Source organism: Aotus nancymaae, unplaced genomic scaffold (assembly GCF_030222135.1).
Source record: "Aotus nancymaae isolate 86718 unplaced genomic scaffold, 86718_ANA_hifiasm-v0.15.2.pri h1tg000010l, whole genome shotgun sequence".
NCBI lineage: Eukaryota > Metazoa > Chordata > Mammalia > Primates > Aotidae > Aotus > Aotus nancymaae.
This window is the reverse complement of record NW_026988421.1, coordinates 14,541,113-14,558,577: the sequence shown is the minus strand read 5'-3', so window position 1 is coordinate 14,558,577 and position 17,465 is coordinate 14,541,113. Positions and strand designations below refer to the sequence as shown.

General features: G+C 32.6%; 1 protein-coding gene across 1 annotated transcript in view; it reads left to right on the top strand.

Moving 5' to 3' along the window:
• The window catches only part of CCDC172 (coiled-coil domain containing 172), a 52,841-nt gene that overhangs the window by 26,758 nt on the left and 8,618 nt on the right, over nucleotides 1-17,465 (top strand). Inside the window, exons 6-7 of the mRNA XM_012448090.2 lie at nucleotides 3,540-3,641; nucleotides 3,991-4,093. Of these exons, the coding sequence (XP_012303513.1) occupies nucleotides 3,540-3,641; nucleotides 3,991-4,093 (205 nt within the window). The remainder of the gene's footprint in view (nucleotides 1-3,539; nucleotides 3,642-3,990; nucleotides 4,094-17,465) is intronic.

The window sequence follows — 17,465 nt, the reverse complement described above, 5'->3', positions numbered from 1 at the left end:
AAAGTGATTACCACATCAATTATACCTCAATAAAGCTGTAAATAAAAATAATAAATAACAGGCAATAAACAAATGGGAAAAAAGTTACCGCCACCAACAGTGTTTATTTTTTTTCTGCTCAATAAGCCTTATAAGAAATTGGCATCTTTGTTTTACTTTTTCATTAAAGGATTAATCTTTAGACTTACCTTTTTCATTTAGCCTAACATGTCAGGATTAAGAAAAATGTATTTCAGAAATATTTAAATCCAATAGTTCTCTATCATTCTTGCCTAAGTTTTACAAAGATTCTTTTAAATCATGGAATGTCTGATTAATCAATTAATAATGAATAAAATATTGTATCTTTTTAAATTTCTTGAAAATTATGTTATCATATCCTGGATTCCCTCTATTAAGTATTAGCATATAGTTATATTTATATTTTAAACTTTTGTTTATTAAGAGAGTAGAAGCATAAATATAAACATTTTCATTGAATTGTCCACTTTCAGTTACCTACACTAGTGGACAAAGACATTGTGAATAATAAAAAAACATTTAAAGTCAGTTACATGATTTATTTTAGTTTTGTTCAACATGCCTTATTGAGCATCTACTGTATATAGTACATCAGGCACTGTACAGAAATTGGAATTTAAAGATGAATGAGGCATAGTTCCTGTTTTCAAGGAGCTTGTGATCCAGTGTGGAAGAGAGGTTGTGCCACTGCACTCCAGCCTGGGAGACAGAGTGAGACTCCATTTCAAAAAAAAAAAATGGCAGCTCCATCCATGTTACTGCTTCTGAGGACCTTCCAGTAGGTACTTGTCTTCCGGGACAAGATGTGGAGGTGAAAGATAGTGGTATTGATTATTCTGACCTTGTGTAGGCCTAGGCTAATTGTGTGTATTTGTGTCTTAGTTTTTTACAAAAAAATGTTTAAGAAGGAAAAAATATTTTTGTACAACTGTACAATATATTTTTGTTTTAAGCTAAGTGTTTTTATAAGTCAAAATGTTTTTAAAAAGTTAATTTAAAAAGTTACAGTAAGCAAAAGTTAATTTATTATTTAAAAAAGAAAAACTTTTAAAAAAAATATATGTATTTCATTGCATTTTAGGTTCTGGGGTACATGTAAAGAACATTCAGGATTGTTGCATAGGTACATACATGGCAATGTGGTTTGCTGCCTCCATCCCCATCACCTATATCTGGCATTTCTCCACATGTTATCCCTCCCCAACTCCCTAGTATAGCCTAAGCATAGTGTTGTTAAAGTCTACAGCAGTGTAGAGTAATGCTGTGGGCCTACAAATTCACTCACCACTCACTCACTGACTCACTCAAAGCAACTTCCAGTCCTACAAGCTCCATTCATGGTAAGGAACTTACACAAGTGTACCATTGTTTATCTTTTATACTGTATTTTTGCTGTACTTTTCTAGGTTTAGATATATTTAGATACACAAATTCTTATTATTGTGTTCCAGTTGCCTACAGTGTTCAGTACAGTAACATTCTGTACAGGTTTGTAACCGAGGAGCAATAGGCTATACAGTGTAGCCTATGTGTGTAGTAGGCTGTCCCATCTGAGTGTGTGTGAGTACACTTGATCTTGTTCTCACAACATAATCATGTAAGAACTTACTTCTCAGAACGTATTCCTGTTGTCAAACAACACGTGGCTGTACATGAATGTTCGTAGCAGCATTATTCATAGTAGCGAAAACGGGGAAACAACCCAAATGTCAATCAGCTAAGGAATCTAAAACCAAAATATGGGCATATCTATACAGTGGAATTATATTTAGGTATCAAATAAATGAAACACTGACACATGCTACCAAATGGGTAGTATTGCAATCATTATGCTAAGTGATAGAAGCCAGACGCAAAAGACTACATATTGTATGATTCCATTGTTCTGAAATGTCCAGAATAGGCAAATCTGTATAGACAGAAAATAGATTAGTGGTTGCCTAGGGCTGGCAGAGCTAGAGGAAATTGGGACTGACTGCTAACACATATGGAATTTCTTTGGTGGGGGAGTGAAATGTTCCAAAATTATATAATGGCAATTGGATGCACATATCTGTGAAAATACTAAAGCCCAGTGAATTGTACTCTCTAAAAAGATGAATTATGTGGTATGTGAATTAAATATCAAAACTGTAAAAGGAACCAAAGGGGCTCTAAAGGTTAGAAAATAAAATATCTTGGCTGGACACCATGGCTCAAGCTGTAATCCCAGCACTTTGGGAGGCTAAGGCAGGCAGATCACAAGGTCAGGAGTTCAAGACCAGCCTGGCCAACATGGTGAAACCCCATCTCTACTAAAAATACAAAAATTAGCCAGGTGTGATAGCGGGCGCCTGTAATCTCAGCTACTCGGGAGGCTGAGGTAAGAGAATTGCTTGAACCTGGGAGGTGGAAGTTGCAGTGAGCCGAGATCGCACCCCTGCACTCCAGCCTGGGTGACAAAGCAAGACACTGTCTCGGAAAAAGAAAGAAAGAAGGGGAGCGAGAGAGAGATAGGAAGGGAGGAAGAGGCAAGGAAGGAAGAAAGGAAGGAAGGAGGGAGGGAATGGGAGGGGAGGGGAGGGAAGGGAAGGGTACCTGATATGAAAAATTTCCTGGAAGAGATTAACAGCAGATCAGAGGCTACAGAAGAAGAAACCAGAGAATTTAGAGATAACTTTAAAAATTGAAACCCAGAGGGAAACAAAAGACTTCAAAAACCTAAAAAACTCCTCAGAGACATGTAGAACAATATAAAACAATCCAATAAATGTGTAAGTAGAGTACGAGAAGTTATGGCAGAAGAGAAAGAATGTTTGAAAATTTAGGAGATGAGTCTTAAAGGGTGAATTAGGATTTGTCATGAGAATAAAGGGAGGAAGGGCATTTTAGGTAGAAGAAACAATATTGGCAATATTGTGAAAGCTTGTAGCCACATTGTGCGTACTATGCAATGTCATTTTTCATGTCCTTTAGTTACAAAAGATAGTTTTCTTATTTGGAATTTTATTTCACTCAGCGATATTGCATATTTTGAATTCTCTTTTGGTAGACGAATCATCTACTAACTTATCTTTTTGTATCCAGCTGGTGATTAATAAGTTCTGGTCAGTTTCTTAAAGAGTTTCTACTTGGCCAGGGGAAACCAGTTGGGGCTGAAAATTAACCACATGCTGCTTATATTTTTACTACATGAGAAAACGTTAATAATTGCTGACATGTAAGGCAAAGCCTACATACTTAAAATAGATTTGTTTGTTTTTCTACTTCTTTTTAGGATTGATTTTTTTCTACTTCTGTGAATACTACTGGAATTTTCATGGAGATTGCTTTGAATCAGTATATTACTTTGGGTAGTATGGATATTTTAACAATATTAATTCTTCCACTCCATAGACATGGATATCTTTTCACTTATTTGTGTTGTCTTCAGTTTCTTTTATCTGTGTTTTATAGTTTTCAGTGTACAGATCTTTTACCTCCTTGGTTAAATTTATTTCTGAGTGTTTTATTTTTGATGCTTTTGTATCTGTTTCTAGAAATGAAGTCAATGGAACTTGATAGTAGCCAGTTAAATGAACTTCAAAAACAAAAGAATGAATTGATAGAAGAATTATTTACTCTCCAGAGAAAACTTAAAGGTATTACCTTCATGGGTTAATTTATTTTACTGATAAATATAGTTATATATGCATTGTAAGGGCATATTATTCTTTTAAAATATATTAACTGGGATGTAGTGCTATTATTGATATAAAAAAGGAATAGATAAAACACTAATCAGTGTGAGATTTGTTATTTTTAATGTCACAAATTTTTAAAAGATTTTTTTATACATTTAATTGTTATATTAAAGTAGAAAATAAAAATCATTAGTATGTAAATTGTATATGCAAGCACCAAAAATTAGAGTATTGTTTTTATGAGTGAATAAAGATAATCTTTATGTTTAATTTTCAAAATATTGAAACTATTTTTTAAATTGTTTAGTTTTTGAAGATGAAGAGAATGAATCCATTTGTACTACCAAATATCTAGAGGCAGAAAAAATAAAAATCAATGAAAAGCCTCAAAATGATGCAGAATGCTTAAGGTAAGAGTTTCCTATTATATTTTGGTAAAAAATCAGGTAATTTTTTAAGTTTAATAGATTTCAGTATAAAGCTAAGTCCATCAATTATTAATTTAAAGTTCCAGATGAAGACATTATTTTCTTCTCTGTGTTTTCTGACACATGCTAATAAGACAACGCTTGGGCTAGAAAGTGCTACACATAAGTTCATGATGCATTGGGTTGATGATAATAATAGTGAAATTAATTTTGTCTTTTCTTGGGACTCAGTATTTTTCACATCCCAAGATATAAGACAACTCTCCTTTCTGCTATTCCTAACTTTTAGGGGAAAATCATTGAAATTATTTTTCATCTTTCTAGATTCCAGGGGAGGAAATAAGTCTGCTATTTTACTTGATATTTATTACTCTGGTTTTGTTCCTAAAAAGTGAAAATGTATTTTCTGTATGGAATAGTTAGATGCTTTTTGCATTTGGATAATGAGTGTATGATATTTGAAATGACATAGTCATAAACACAAGAAGAAAAGAGCTCAAGTTTTAAAATTTTTTGATTAATAATTTAGTGTTACATTTGCTGGCTTAATTTTAAAGAAGTACCTATACTTTCTAGGTTTCATCTAAGAAAAGAAACCTCATTATTGGATCTGTGAAGAAGCAAATGAAGCCTTCTTTCACATAAATCACATAGGAAATATGTCCACTAGAGCTGAAAAAAATGCTTCATATTAGCAGTGTATTACCTCAGGCCATAATTTTAGTGGATTGTGAGAAAATATTTGCAATTTAATTTTATATTAAGTTTTATAAGCATAAAATATCAATCTCTTGGGTGATTTGTGTGAGGCAGAATGAGTTTTTAATTTATCTGCTCATACTTTTTTTTTTTACACTTTTAAAAATGGTGATGCCCACTAGTATCATTATAGTAAGTAGTGTGAGGGCTTCCAATATGAACTCCAGTTTTGTGGGCTTATCACTTAGTCATAAAAATGTGCTCTAGGTTAAAATTAAACACACAAAGTCTGTTAGAGAATGCTTTTTCCTTCACAAATGATGACTTAGGAAATTTGGATAGAAATATCAGGCCGGGTGCAGTGGCTCATACCTGTAATCCCAGCACTTTGGGAGGCCCAGGTGGGTGGACACCTGAGGTAGGAGTTTGGGACCAACCTGACCCACATGGAGAAATCCCATCTCTACTAAAAAAATAATAATAATACAAAATTAGCTGGGCGTGGTGGCACATGCTGTAATCCCAGCTACTCAGGAGACTGAGGCAGAAGAATCACTTAAACTCAGAAGGCAGAGGTTGCAGTGAGCCAAGATCAAGCCATTGCACTCCAGCCTGGGCAATAAGAGCGAAACTCCATCTCAGAAAGAAAGAAAGAAAGAAAGAAATATCAATCCATGTGTTTAGTCTGTTCATTGCATTTTAGCAGTTATTAAATTAAATGCCAGTATTTATTCCTACTTTTAATTCATTGATATGTGTACTTAGTTTCCCAATTAGCATGTTTCATGAAAGTTTTCCCAAGTAAGAAGAGTAAAGTCAAAGTAATGAGTATGAAGATTTTGGGAAAGAGGACTATCAATCTTAAAATTAATGCAATAACAAGAAGCTGATGAGTCAAAAATGATAAGATATTTATTCAGCTTCATCATGAAGACCAAAACTAAGTTGACTTTATTATTAAATTTTGGGATAGAATAGTCTTTTTCTTCTCTGTGATCAAATGTATGTGGAATTCTATAATAGTTGCATTTCTCTTAATTTCTCAGGTTTGACTTCTACTGGAGTAGATGTTATTTTTATAGCAGGGTTTCTCAAACTTGGCCTTGTTGACATTTTGGGCCAGATTATTCTTTGTCATGGGGTGCTGTTCTATGCATTGTGAGATGTTTAGTAGCAACCTTGTCCTCTACCAGTAGGCACAGTAGCACTCTGCTTTCATCAGTTATGGCAACCAAAAGTGTCTCCAGACATTGCCAAATGTCCCCTGGCAAAATGGGGAGATAGAAAAGTCACCCCCAGTTGAGAACCAGCTTTATATTAAGGTTATTATGACTTCTACATTTATTAAACTTTAACCAGTAAGAAAGCAATTACAGAGGAAATCTTTAATATTACTTCATCTCTATGAGCTTATTGTTTCTAGTTTTAGTAATTAGACAACTTTAGTACATGTTTTATTTTGTCTATATTATTCTTTTATAATGATTATGGTTCATATTTTAAAACTTAATCTACCATGTTCAGGTTATTTGTTGGACTCTATCTTGATGTTATACATAGAGAACCAGTGTTTTACTCAAGGTAGAGTCCAGTGGTTTAGTGGTCTCTATTTTAGGTAACCTTTACATTCACAATAGTTTAATGATTCAAATTCAGAATGATTTAATAGTTTCTGCTTTAGATAATATGTCTTTATTTATAAATATCAAGATGTGTGTTTATTTAAAGTCTGTTTGAAGAGTAAGTGTGTAGCTAACACACATTAAAGCAGCTAACTTGTAAAATATTGCTATGATTAACACTTAAGCCATAGGTTAGGTTAATTCATCAGAAACCTCCCAGAGAGGTGTGTAACTACGACTGAGCTGTTTTTTTCATACAGTGTAAGGAGAAAAAAAGTAACAGATCAGACTCTTAAAAAGCAGTAAGCATAATGGTTAAATCCTTTTGAATCCCAGATCTCCCTTCACTTCTGGTTCATCTTTCTTTCAGTCTTTGCATCTTGCACAGTCCAGGGCATATAGTGTTCAATAAATATTTGTTCCAGTAATTGAATCTACATATAATTGAATTTTCACTACAAAAAGTTTAAAGTTCTTCATATATTTTCAGTGTTATTTGCAAAGACATGGTGTATTCTAACCACTAGGATAGTGCCACTTTGGAATGGATTATTTTCGTTCCTGTCTTTTTCTACAATGTGGAAAAAACTTTAACCATGCTGACCTCCCCTTAGTCCCTCCTTCTCTTATCCTAATGTGGAGAGGAGTGACTCAGTCTGATCAGTGAATTTGGAAAGGCAAACTGGGCAATGTAAAGACCAGCCCCTTTCTTTTCTGTTTCTTTGGAACATGGCCTGCCTCAGAGTGTTTTTCCATTCTGCTTCTCCATCCCTTAAGTTTGATCATTGCTGGACTCCACAAGAGAAAGCCTGTAGGGTCCACTGCTACCTTTAATGGTGTGAGTTAAGTCAGTCTAATTCTGGGGTTTGATATTAGCAAACACTTGCCTACAGATTTAATCTACATTCTCCAGTATCTACTATCTCAGTAATAAATGTGACATTTTTGCTTGCCTTCTGCCTTCCTTATTTTTTGATTGGGCAGATTTCAGGCAGGAGAGTGTTATATATTGGGCCTCTTTAAACCCCTAAACTTATTATTTGAGACAGAGTCTTGCTCCGTATCTCAAAGCAAGGGATTACAGGCATACACCGCCACGCCTGACTAATTTTTGTATTTTTAGTAGAGACAGATTTTCATCATGTTGGCCAGGCTGGTCTTGAACTCCTGGCCTTAAGTGATACACCTTCCTCAGCCTCCTAAAGTGCTAATATTACAGGCATGAGCCACTGCACCCAGCCACAAACCTATTATTTTTCACTATTACTCAACACCAGGGTTACCAAAATGCACAATTCTTGATCATGATTTTTTTTAATTTACTTCAAATAATAACACAACAGACAACTTCAGACATTTCAGGCATTTTCTTTTCTTTTCTTTTCTTTTTTTTTTTGAAAGAGTTTTGCTTTTGTTGCCCAGGCTGGAGTGCAATGGCGTGATCTTGGCTCACCACAGCCTTTGCCTCCCGGGTTCAAGTGATTCTCCTGCCTCAGTCTCCCGAGTAGCTGGGATTACCAGGCATGAACCACCATGCCTGGCTAATTTTGTATTTTTAGTAGAGTCGGGGTTTCTCTATGTTGGTCAGGCTTGTCTCGAACTCCTGACCTCAGGTGATCCGCCTGCCTCGGCTTCCCAAAGTGCTAGGATTACAGGCATGAACTACCACCATTTTAGGCATTTTCTTTCACTGCAAAACTTCTTTCTAGAATGGTTGTACATCCTGTGTTACTGATATTGTGCTTGTTTAATGCAATAGAAAGCTTGTTTTGGGAATAGATCTGCATAGGCAACAGCATGAGATTTTCATTCCGAGCACTTAAAGATGGTGTGGCTTTGTTTCAGCACCACAAAACAGGTCAACAACAGCAAAAAAGGAAAGAAAAGAAAAGAACAAAAGGTAGTATGGTTTTGCAAAGAGCATATTTGCAATGTAAACTGCATGAAAATTATACACCTGCTATGAGAGACTCTAAATGCATTAATGTCATGTCCTAAAGCAGTGCTGTGACCTCTTCAGTGAAAAAGTCATCTAGTTAAGTTGGTCATAGAGGTCACACTGTTGGTCCTCAGATTTGTAAGAAGGCATAAACTCAGTATGGTATTAACATGCTTTTAAACTCTTTCAAGGATACACAGACAAATACGCATATTTACACATGTATATATTTTGAATTTTACCAAATATATATATATATATTTAAATTATGAGAATAGGCTATGTTGATTGAATGAAAAATTCAAACACTCCACAGATGTGAAGTGTCAAAATCTCCCTTTCCATACCCTTGCTCTGACACCCCAAATACAACTACTGTTAAAAGTGATGTGTATCCCATCATAATTTATTTCTGTTTGTGTGTGTACACACATGTGCATATGTATGTCTGTGTGTGTTCAGCAAAATCCTGATTACCAAACTTACTGGTCTGAAGTTTGCTTATTTATTAAAATGTAGATGTTTTCATTTTAGTTTGTGCTAATTTTCATTCTTTTTAATGCTATTATATGGAGATGTTATATTTATATAACCAGTCTCCTATTAACGGATGTGTAAGATAGTTTCTAAATGTTCATAATTAGACACACTTTTATAAATGTATTCTTAAACACTTGCAAGAGTCTTTCTGTAACATGATTTAGAATAAGCAGCATTTAGTAGAGTAATACGAATGGTTATCCAGGCTCCATTTATAAAATAGTCTACATTATCTTTGCTCTTTGTTTTCAACAACAAAAAAGCTCAAAGTAGACAAGAGTAACAAGATCTCAGCTCTACAATGTCTTCAAAATATTAGTCAAACAATTGTGTATCTGTATTATCTATATTATCTCCCTTGTAACATTTATAAAATATGAAAATCCCCATTTACTTCCAGGTTTGTTCTTAGCTACATATTTTGCTGAATACTTCTGTTGACTCTGCATCTTTTCTGGTAAAACTTCATCATTTATTCACTAACAGAAGTGTCTCTACAGCATTGATTATGTGGCCTTCAAGCTAATAGAGATCCCTTGTTTTGTGAATCCTTGGCACATACTATACTTATTAAGCTTCAAAGCAAATACAGAGGAAATTTTTATGGTAGACTCAATTGATTATTTTAAAAGTTATATTCTGATATAAATGTAACTTGTCCCATAAATTTTGAAATAATTTTATTATACAAGCAATACAAAATATTACAGTGATTATTTTCTAAATTCATTGGTATCTTTGATATAATACAAATTTCTTTTTTCATTTTCATATGTTCATCTTTATAAAACAACCCCTTTTGATGTGGGTTTGGGAAGATGACAGAAGGTATGGGGTGAAAGGAGATGCCTACCCCAACCAACCCAGAATTTGGAGGAAGGGATTCCAGCCCTTTCTCAGCAGATTCCTCTGGTCTAGCCTTACAAACCTGTGAAGGTTCTTACCTATCTGCTGGTGGCCTAGACAGAAGGAAAGAAGAATTATAAAACTGGTATTTCTACAGTCACACATTCAACTTTCACACCAACTTTCAGAAATAAATTATATATGAAAAAAGACTACTGATATTACTTTAAAATTAAATGCCACTAAAATAGTTTTATATGAATTAATATAGAGATAAGGAAATAATATTTAAAAAGTCAGTCCATGGAAAAACTAGTGGAAAGTAGAAATAACTATTTATTAAACCTGAAGTGTGATTAAGAAAACCAAAAAGGACAAGATTAATAAATTTAATATGTAAGATTTAAAATTGCATGTGTCAATAAAAGCCATCAACATTAAATGGCAAACTGGAATACAATTATAATCATTATGATAAAGGATAATAGTTTATTAAATAATCAACTGATAGAAATCCATTAGAAAACATCAGATTAATGCTTTTTTATCCATGCATTTATCCAACATGCATTAAGTACCTACTTTGTACCATATAATGTGCTAGTTGCTGGAGATACCAAAATGAGTAAGACAGTGTAATTCAGCTATACTGATTATCAGTGAAATGCAAATTAAAACCACTAAATATTATTTATTCTATCAATTTTTGAAAGATCAAATAATCATAATTAAAATTGGCAAGTGTGTGGTACAGAGATGATTTATACATGCCTGGTAGCAGTATAAATGCTTAGATGTATTTGGAATGAAATTTAACACTTAACAAATTATTATAAGCATCTTAAAATGTTTATGCCATTTGACCCAATAATTCCATTTATAAGTTCTATTCTAAAGAAGGCAATGCTAAGTACAGAAGAAGCTTTATGCTCACAATAGTGTTCATAGTAATGTGATTTATGTTAGAAAAAAATAGGAACAACTGAAATGCCCTGCTATAAGAAATGATTATGTTAATTATGGTGTAACCACTGGGATTACTACGTGTTTATCTTAAATAGCATTAATTGGTATGCAATTAATAGTTAACTGGGGGAAATGTATACAATAGCATTGAGCACACACTCAAATACACACACAAAAGCAAAACTAGGAAACAAAACTGTATAATCATTTATATGAAAACTAGAGACTGCAATGATATATACATAAATTTTAACAGCATTGCATTTGAGAACTAGGACTTTGGGTGAAATTTATCCTTTATACTTTAAAGAGTAGTGTGTACAATTCTGTGGCTAAAATTAGTATGCTGTTAGTTAACGGTTTTCTGTGTCTCTGAGAGGTAACTGAAAAAAGTTTGTAATGGTGCAGGAAATTATAAAAATACATGGAACATAAGTTTTGCTAAACTAATTAGCAATGTTGGCTTATCGTGGTCATTGTTTGATGATTCAGAGAAAGGTGACAATAACCAGTGCAAAGTGCCCTTAGTTCAGTGGATGAGGGAAGTCCTTCTTGACTCCTGTAGGCAATCAGTCTATGCACTGAAGCATGAGATATACTTATCATTATATTGCTTTGGATAGCTGCAAATGTATTAATATTCATGCCATTATCAGCTGGCTTCTTTTGAAGCTAGCAACAGCAATCTTTTCTTTAAGTGCAGATCTAAATTCTACAGCTTGATTATATGCTAAATAGGGAAATACTTCCTATAATTTGCTCTGAATGCCCTCCTTAATTCCAGTAGTCTCTCATTCTTATTTTTAGGTAACCGAAAGGGTGAGTGGTCACCATCTAATTCTGATAGGCATGAGAGGTCATACAGAACCTGTAGTCCATTTAAACTGAAGAGGTGGATGAGCACGTGTTGATGGTATGGTGGGAATATCTCTACCATTTTATTTGAAAAGTAAATATATTAAAATGAAGGCTTATGTACATTTCAGTAGCAGCATCCATAGTATATTTGTAACTCTCCACTTAAGTTTCCACTTAGTCTTTAAAAATATTTATTACAAGGGTTTTTATGCATATGTAAATAGAATCTGATGCTTAAAATGAGTAACTTGTTATCTTTTCTTATTAAGCATTCCTTTAGATTTCTCATTTAGATTCCTAAAAGTTGAGACAGAACACAATGAACTTCAATATACATATGTGCTGCATAATGGCATTTTGGTCAACAGCATATCACATATCTAACAGTGGCCCCATAAGATTTTAATACTGCACTTTTTATTTCACCTTTTCTATGTTTAGATACACACATATTTACCATTGTGTTCCAGTAGCCTATAGTGTTCCGTACGGTAACATGCGGTACAGGTTTGTAACCTATGAGCATACACTATACTCTATAGCTTAGGTGGTATGCTATCCAATCTAGATTTATGTAAGTTCACTCAATGATGCTAATACAATGACAAAATCACCTAACTATGCATTTCTCACAATATATTCCTGTTAAGTGATGTATGACTGAATAGGGTATTTCACCACCCACCCTTATTATAAATATTATGTTTTTATTCCCCAGTGGTCCTTAAAATAATATATGTAAACTGTATGTAATTTCTAAAGGATACGAATATAATGAGCACCTGTGAACTAAATATGAGCTTAAAATGAGCATCTGTGAAATAAACTAGAATATTACCAATAACTTGCATTAGCTATGGCTCCTCCTTTAATCCATACTCCTTTCATTACCCTAGATATCATTGATGTCCTATATTGTATTTCATTTTCTTGTGAATGTGCATTATATAATGTGATTCATTTTCTTGTATATATATAATTTTCTCTATTGCATTATACAACTAACGTTAGTTTACAGCATGTATTTATCATCTATCATATATATACATGCACAATCTGTTGGTTATTTTGGTTTATTTTTGAGTTGTGTAAAAATTATACTATCTGGGATTTGTATTTTATTCAATTTTTTTCTAAGATTTACCCATGTCAGTGAGTGTAGATGTGTGAATATAGCATATTTTTTTCTCTTTTTAATAGACATTTGGTTTGTTTCCAGATTTTTGCTATCACCAGCAGTGCTGCTGTGTACATGCTGGTGCACATATGCAAGAGTTGTTCCAGGATATATGCCTGTTGGAATTGCTGAGTGTAGGGTATACGAATGTTGAATTTCACAAGATAACGACACACTGTTTTCCAGTGTGACTAAGCCAGTTTATATTCTCATTAGCACATTATGAAATTTCCTGTTGATCTCCATCTTCTTCAATTATTTTTAAAGACTTTAATTTTTGCCAATCTTGTGGACATAAGACGGTATTTCATGGTCTCTAATGGCCTTGTCCTGACTACGTATGTGGTTGAGCATATTTTGCATCTGTTTATGGCCCATACTTTTTTTTCTGTAAAATAACTCAATTATTTTTCTACTAGATTGTTTGGGTCATTTATCTTTTTCCTATTAATTTCCAGAAGTTTTAAATAGTCGTTTTTTTTGATAGTTGTGAATTTTGTCTGCTAATGAATTAAAAATATCTTTTCCAAGTTTATGGGGTTTTGTTTTTTGCTTTAGGCTGTTCTAGTTGAAGAATTTCTACTTTTTCGGTGGTCGAAATTTTTAATCATTTTCATAGTCAGCAGTTTTGTTTCTTGCTTAACCATATTCTATTGTGTATTTCAAAATAGCCACAAGAGAGGATTTTGAATGCTCTTATGATAAAGTAATGATAAATGTATGAGGTGATGGATATACTAAATACCCTGATTTGACTGTTGCACATTATATGCATGTATTAAAACATCACACTGTATCCTAAAAATATGTACAATTATTATGTCGATTAAAAACAAAATTAGAAAATTAACAAACAGAAAATTTAACATTGGTGCAGTACTATTATCTAACAGTCTATATTAATATTTCCCCTGTTATCTTAATAGTGTTCATTATAGTTATTTTTCTTCTTTCTTTTTCTCTTCCTTTCTGTCCCTTTTCCCTTCCTCCTCTCTCTCTCCTTCTTATATTTAGGAACCAAATGAGGATTACAAATTATGTTTTCTTTTAAGCTGTTTTATTCAAGAACAATTTCTCTCCTTTTTTGTCTTTCATTACATTGACACGTTTTCTGAGGTGTCAAGGCTAGTTGTTTTCTAGAATGTTTTTCAATTTGTACCTATTTGTTCCTTTGAAATTATATTCAAGTTAAATATTTTTTTGACAAGAATATTATGTGATACTGTGTCTTTTTCAGAGCATTATATCATGAGGCACATAATGTCAAGTTTGTTTCATTTTTGATGTTCATTTTGATCCCTTAGTTAAGATTGTGTCTGTCAGTTTTCTCAAAGCACTATTTGCCATTAGTAGTACTAAGTAATATGTAGGGTGACTCTTTGATACCTTGTGCATATTCTTTCCCCAATAACCCTTCTTTTAACCATTTATTGTCCACTAATGATTTCCTCCTGAATCAGTTATTACAATGATGGTGGCAAGATGGTAATTTCTAATCATGTAATTATTTATTTATTTATTGCTAAAATTCTTTTAAAAAGAGGTTTCTGTTTCCCCTTCCCGCCTCCCCCACCCTTTTTATTTCTCCTTTTAAAAAATTGTCTATGTACTCATGCATTTTTTTAAATTACATGTGTCATAATCTATTACTGTCATTATTAGTTTTGATGCCCCAACTGTTCCAAATTTGGCCAGAGGCAATCCCTCTGAAATTGATTTCTGTGTGGTTTTTAAAAAATCACTTTCTTTCTTTCTGGTGCAAGAAGGTGTTCCAGGTTCTTCTTATACGTTACCTCCCTCAATCCTGGAACCAGTTATTTTTTCAAGAAACCCTATTATCTTTGAGTTGGCAATAGTATTTAGAAACTCAGACCACAGTTCTAGATGTAGTCATTGGTAGTGGATGTCATTGCTTCCAAGTACTTTAAGTGGACAGAACTAAAATTACCATTTTTAAAATGGTAAATTTATACAGTCTCCTCCAATTCAGATCCAAATAACTAGGTTTTCTTCTCCTCCCTCCATTCTGTATGTACATCATTCTTCTTTCTAGTTAAAGTTCTGGTTCTCAATTATATCAATGTAATTATTAATTTCCTAAATCCTACAAATTATCACAAAATAATTTTTAGAATTACCAGCTGTGCACCCCTACTAACAATAAGCCTACTAAATAAAATTTAAGATTCCTTTTTAATCCTTAATGCCTTACTACACATCCCACTGAGGGTATATAGACTATTGTGTTCAAAATTTACTTTAATTCTTTTTTATTTTTTCCTATGATAATAAGTTTGAAATGCAGTTAGGCTTATGCATTTCTATTTGTGTTTTACTCAAGTGTTCTTCTTGTCTAACCTTTGAGCTCTTTTTCTCAGCTTTATTGATTGAATTTTATTTGATAAATAAGTAAAACATCAGCATAATTCAGAAGCAAAAGTATATGAAAAGCTACATCCAGAGGAGCTTCATTCCATTTTCTATCCTACTGAATTTTCATTCACTACTGTAGGTTACCATTTTTGCTAGTTTTTGATTCATCCTTCCTGTCTTTCTTTTTCTAAAAATAAACAGATAGTAATTATATATTCTTATATCAGTTTCTCTTTCACAAATGTTAGCACACTGTATATAGTCTTTTGTATATTTCTGTTTTTTATTTAACAGTATATCCTGGAATTCATTTTATATTAGTTAAAAGAGATTATCTTCATTTTCATAGCTGTATAATACTTCACTGTAATAGATGTACTGTAGTTTATGCAACCAGTTTCATATAAATAGACACTTAGGTTGTTTCCAATATTTTGTGATTACAAATAATACTTCAATAAATAATCTTGTGTTTATGTTGTTTTGTATTTATATAGTATGTAGATATGGAGTGGCAGTGTCAAAGGGAAAATGCAAATGTAGTTTTGTTGGATCTTGCCACATTCTCCTCCATTGAGGTTACATGTAGCATTTTGAATTTTCTCTAGCAATGTTTAAGCACATTTTTTCCTATAATCTTGCCAGAAGAGTTTGTTGTCAAGTTTTTGAAGTTTTGCCAGTGTAATAGATAAGAAACAATATTCTTGTGTAGTATATTGGTAAGTCTTTATTATGAGTGAAGTTGAGTGCTTTTTATGCCTTTGAGGATCATTTGTAAATTGTTTTTTTAACTACCTCTCTATGACTTTTTCCTATTTTTCTATCAGGCTTTTGGTCTTTCTTGCCAAAATTTATTTACATTTTATGGAGATTAGTTCTTTATCTGTGACATATGTGGCAAATGTTTTCTTCTGGTTTCTTATTTATCTTTGAACTTTACTTATGATGGTTTTTACCACACAACCTTTTAAACATAATTGAATTTAATACTTTTTTTCTTTTATTGAATTTGTGTTTTGAGCCATAGTTTAAAAATCTTTACCTACACCCAGCTTATCAAATAATTTATCTATACTTTCAAACTTTGACCTTGTGTGGTTTCATTTTTTACATTTAAATCTTTGATCCATTTCAAGGATATTCTTGTGTATGCTGTGTAATGTAGATCCAATTTTAGCTTTGGCAATCCATTTACATCCATTTGCAAATGACTATCCAGTTTTTCCAGCACAATTTAATGAAAAGTCCATCTTTTTTTCCCCTGTGGTTTGAGGTGTCACCTCTTATCATCTACTAGATTTCCATTTATACTTGACTCTATCTGTCTCCTACTATATCCCACTGTTCTATTTATATGCCGGGGCTGCACTGTTTTAATTATAAAAGATAAATAGTAGGATTTAGTGGCTGGTAGGGCTAGTCACTCCTCTTTGTTTTTCTTTCTCAGGGCTTTCCTAAAAAGAAAAACATTAAAGAGCCTTACTTGAATGTTTATTTTTTTCATATAAACTTTAGGATCAATTTGCCCAGCACCAAGGAAACAAATTCGTATTTTTATCAGGATTATATTCAATCTGATTTAATATAGAAATAATTAACATTTTTATGCTGTCCTATGAAAGAGAAAGTTATGTTATTTATTGATGAAAATAAAGGCTAGCTATTTTTGTATGCTAATTTTATATCTTGCCACCTTACTAAATTATTTTATTGTTTGAGGTTTTTTTTATTCATTGATACTTTTGAATTTTCAGTTATATTGTCATATTACCTGAAAATTGAAATAACTTTGTCTCTCAAACTCTTATGCCTCTAATTATTTTCTCTAGACTACTTTTAATGGCTAGTTCTTCCAACTTAATATTAAAAAGTAATAAAGGGAATAGGCATCCTTGTTCCTGACCTTAAGGAGATTCATTTTAGTGTTTCCCAAGCAATGAGATGCCTACTTTAGGATTGACATATGTATTTTTTTATTGGGTAAAAATAGTATCTATTAATTCTGATTTTATTGAAAGTTTTTATCAGGGATAAGTTTTTAATATTCTAAATGTCCTTTTGGCACCTCTGAAGATAATCATATTTCCCCTTGGAAATATTAATATGGTTGATTACATTAATGAATTTCTAATACTGAACCATACATTCATTCCTGGAACAAATCCTAATAGATCTTAGTATATTATTTGCTTAGTGTGGTATTGGATTCTGTTTACTAGTATTTTATTTATAATTTTTGTGCTAGTATTCATAGACATGTATATGTGTGTATGTAAGTATTCACTATTGATCATATCTGGTATCAATGTTATGCTTGCTTTGGGAAAATAAATT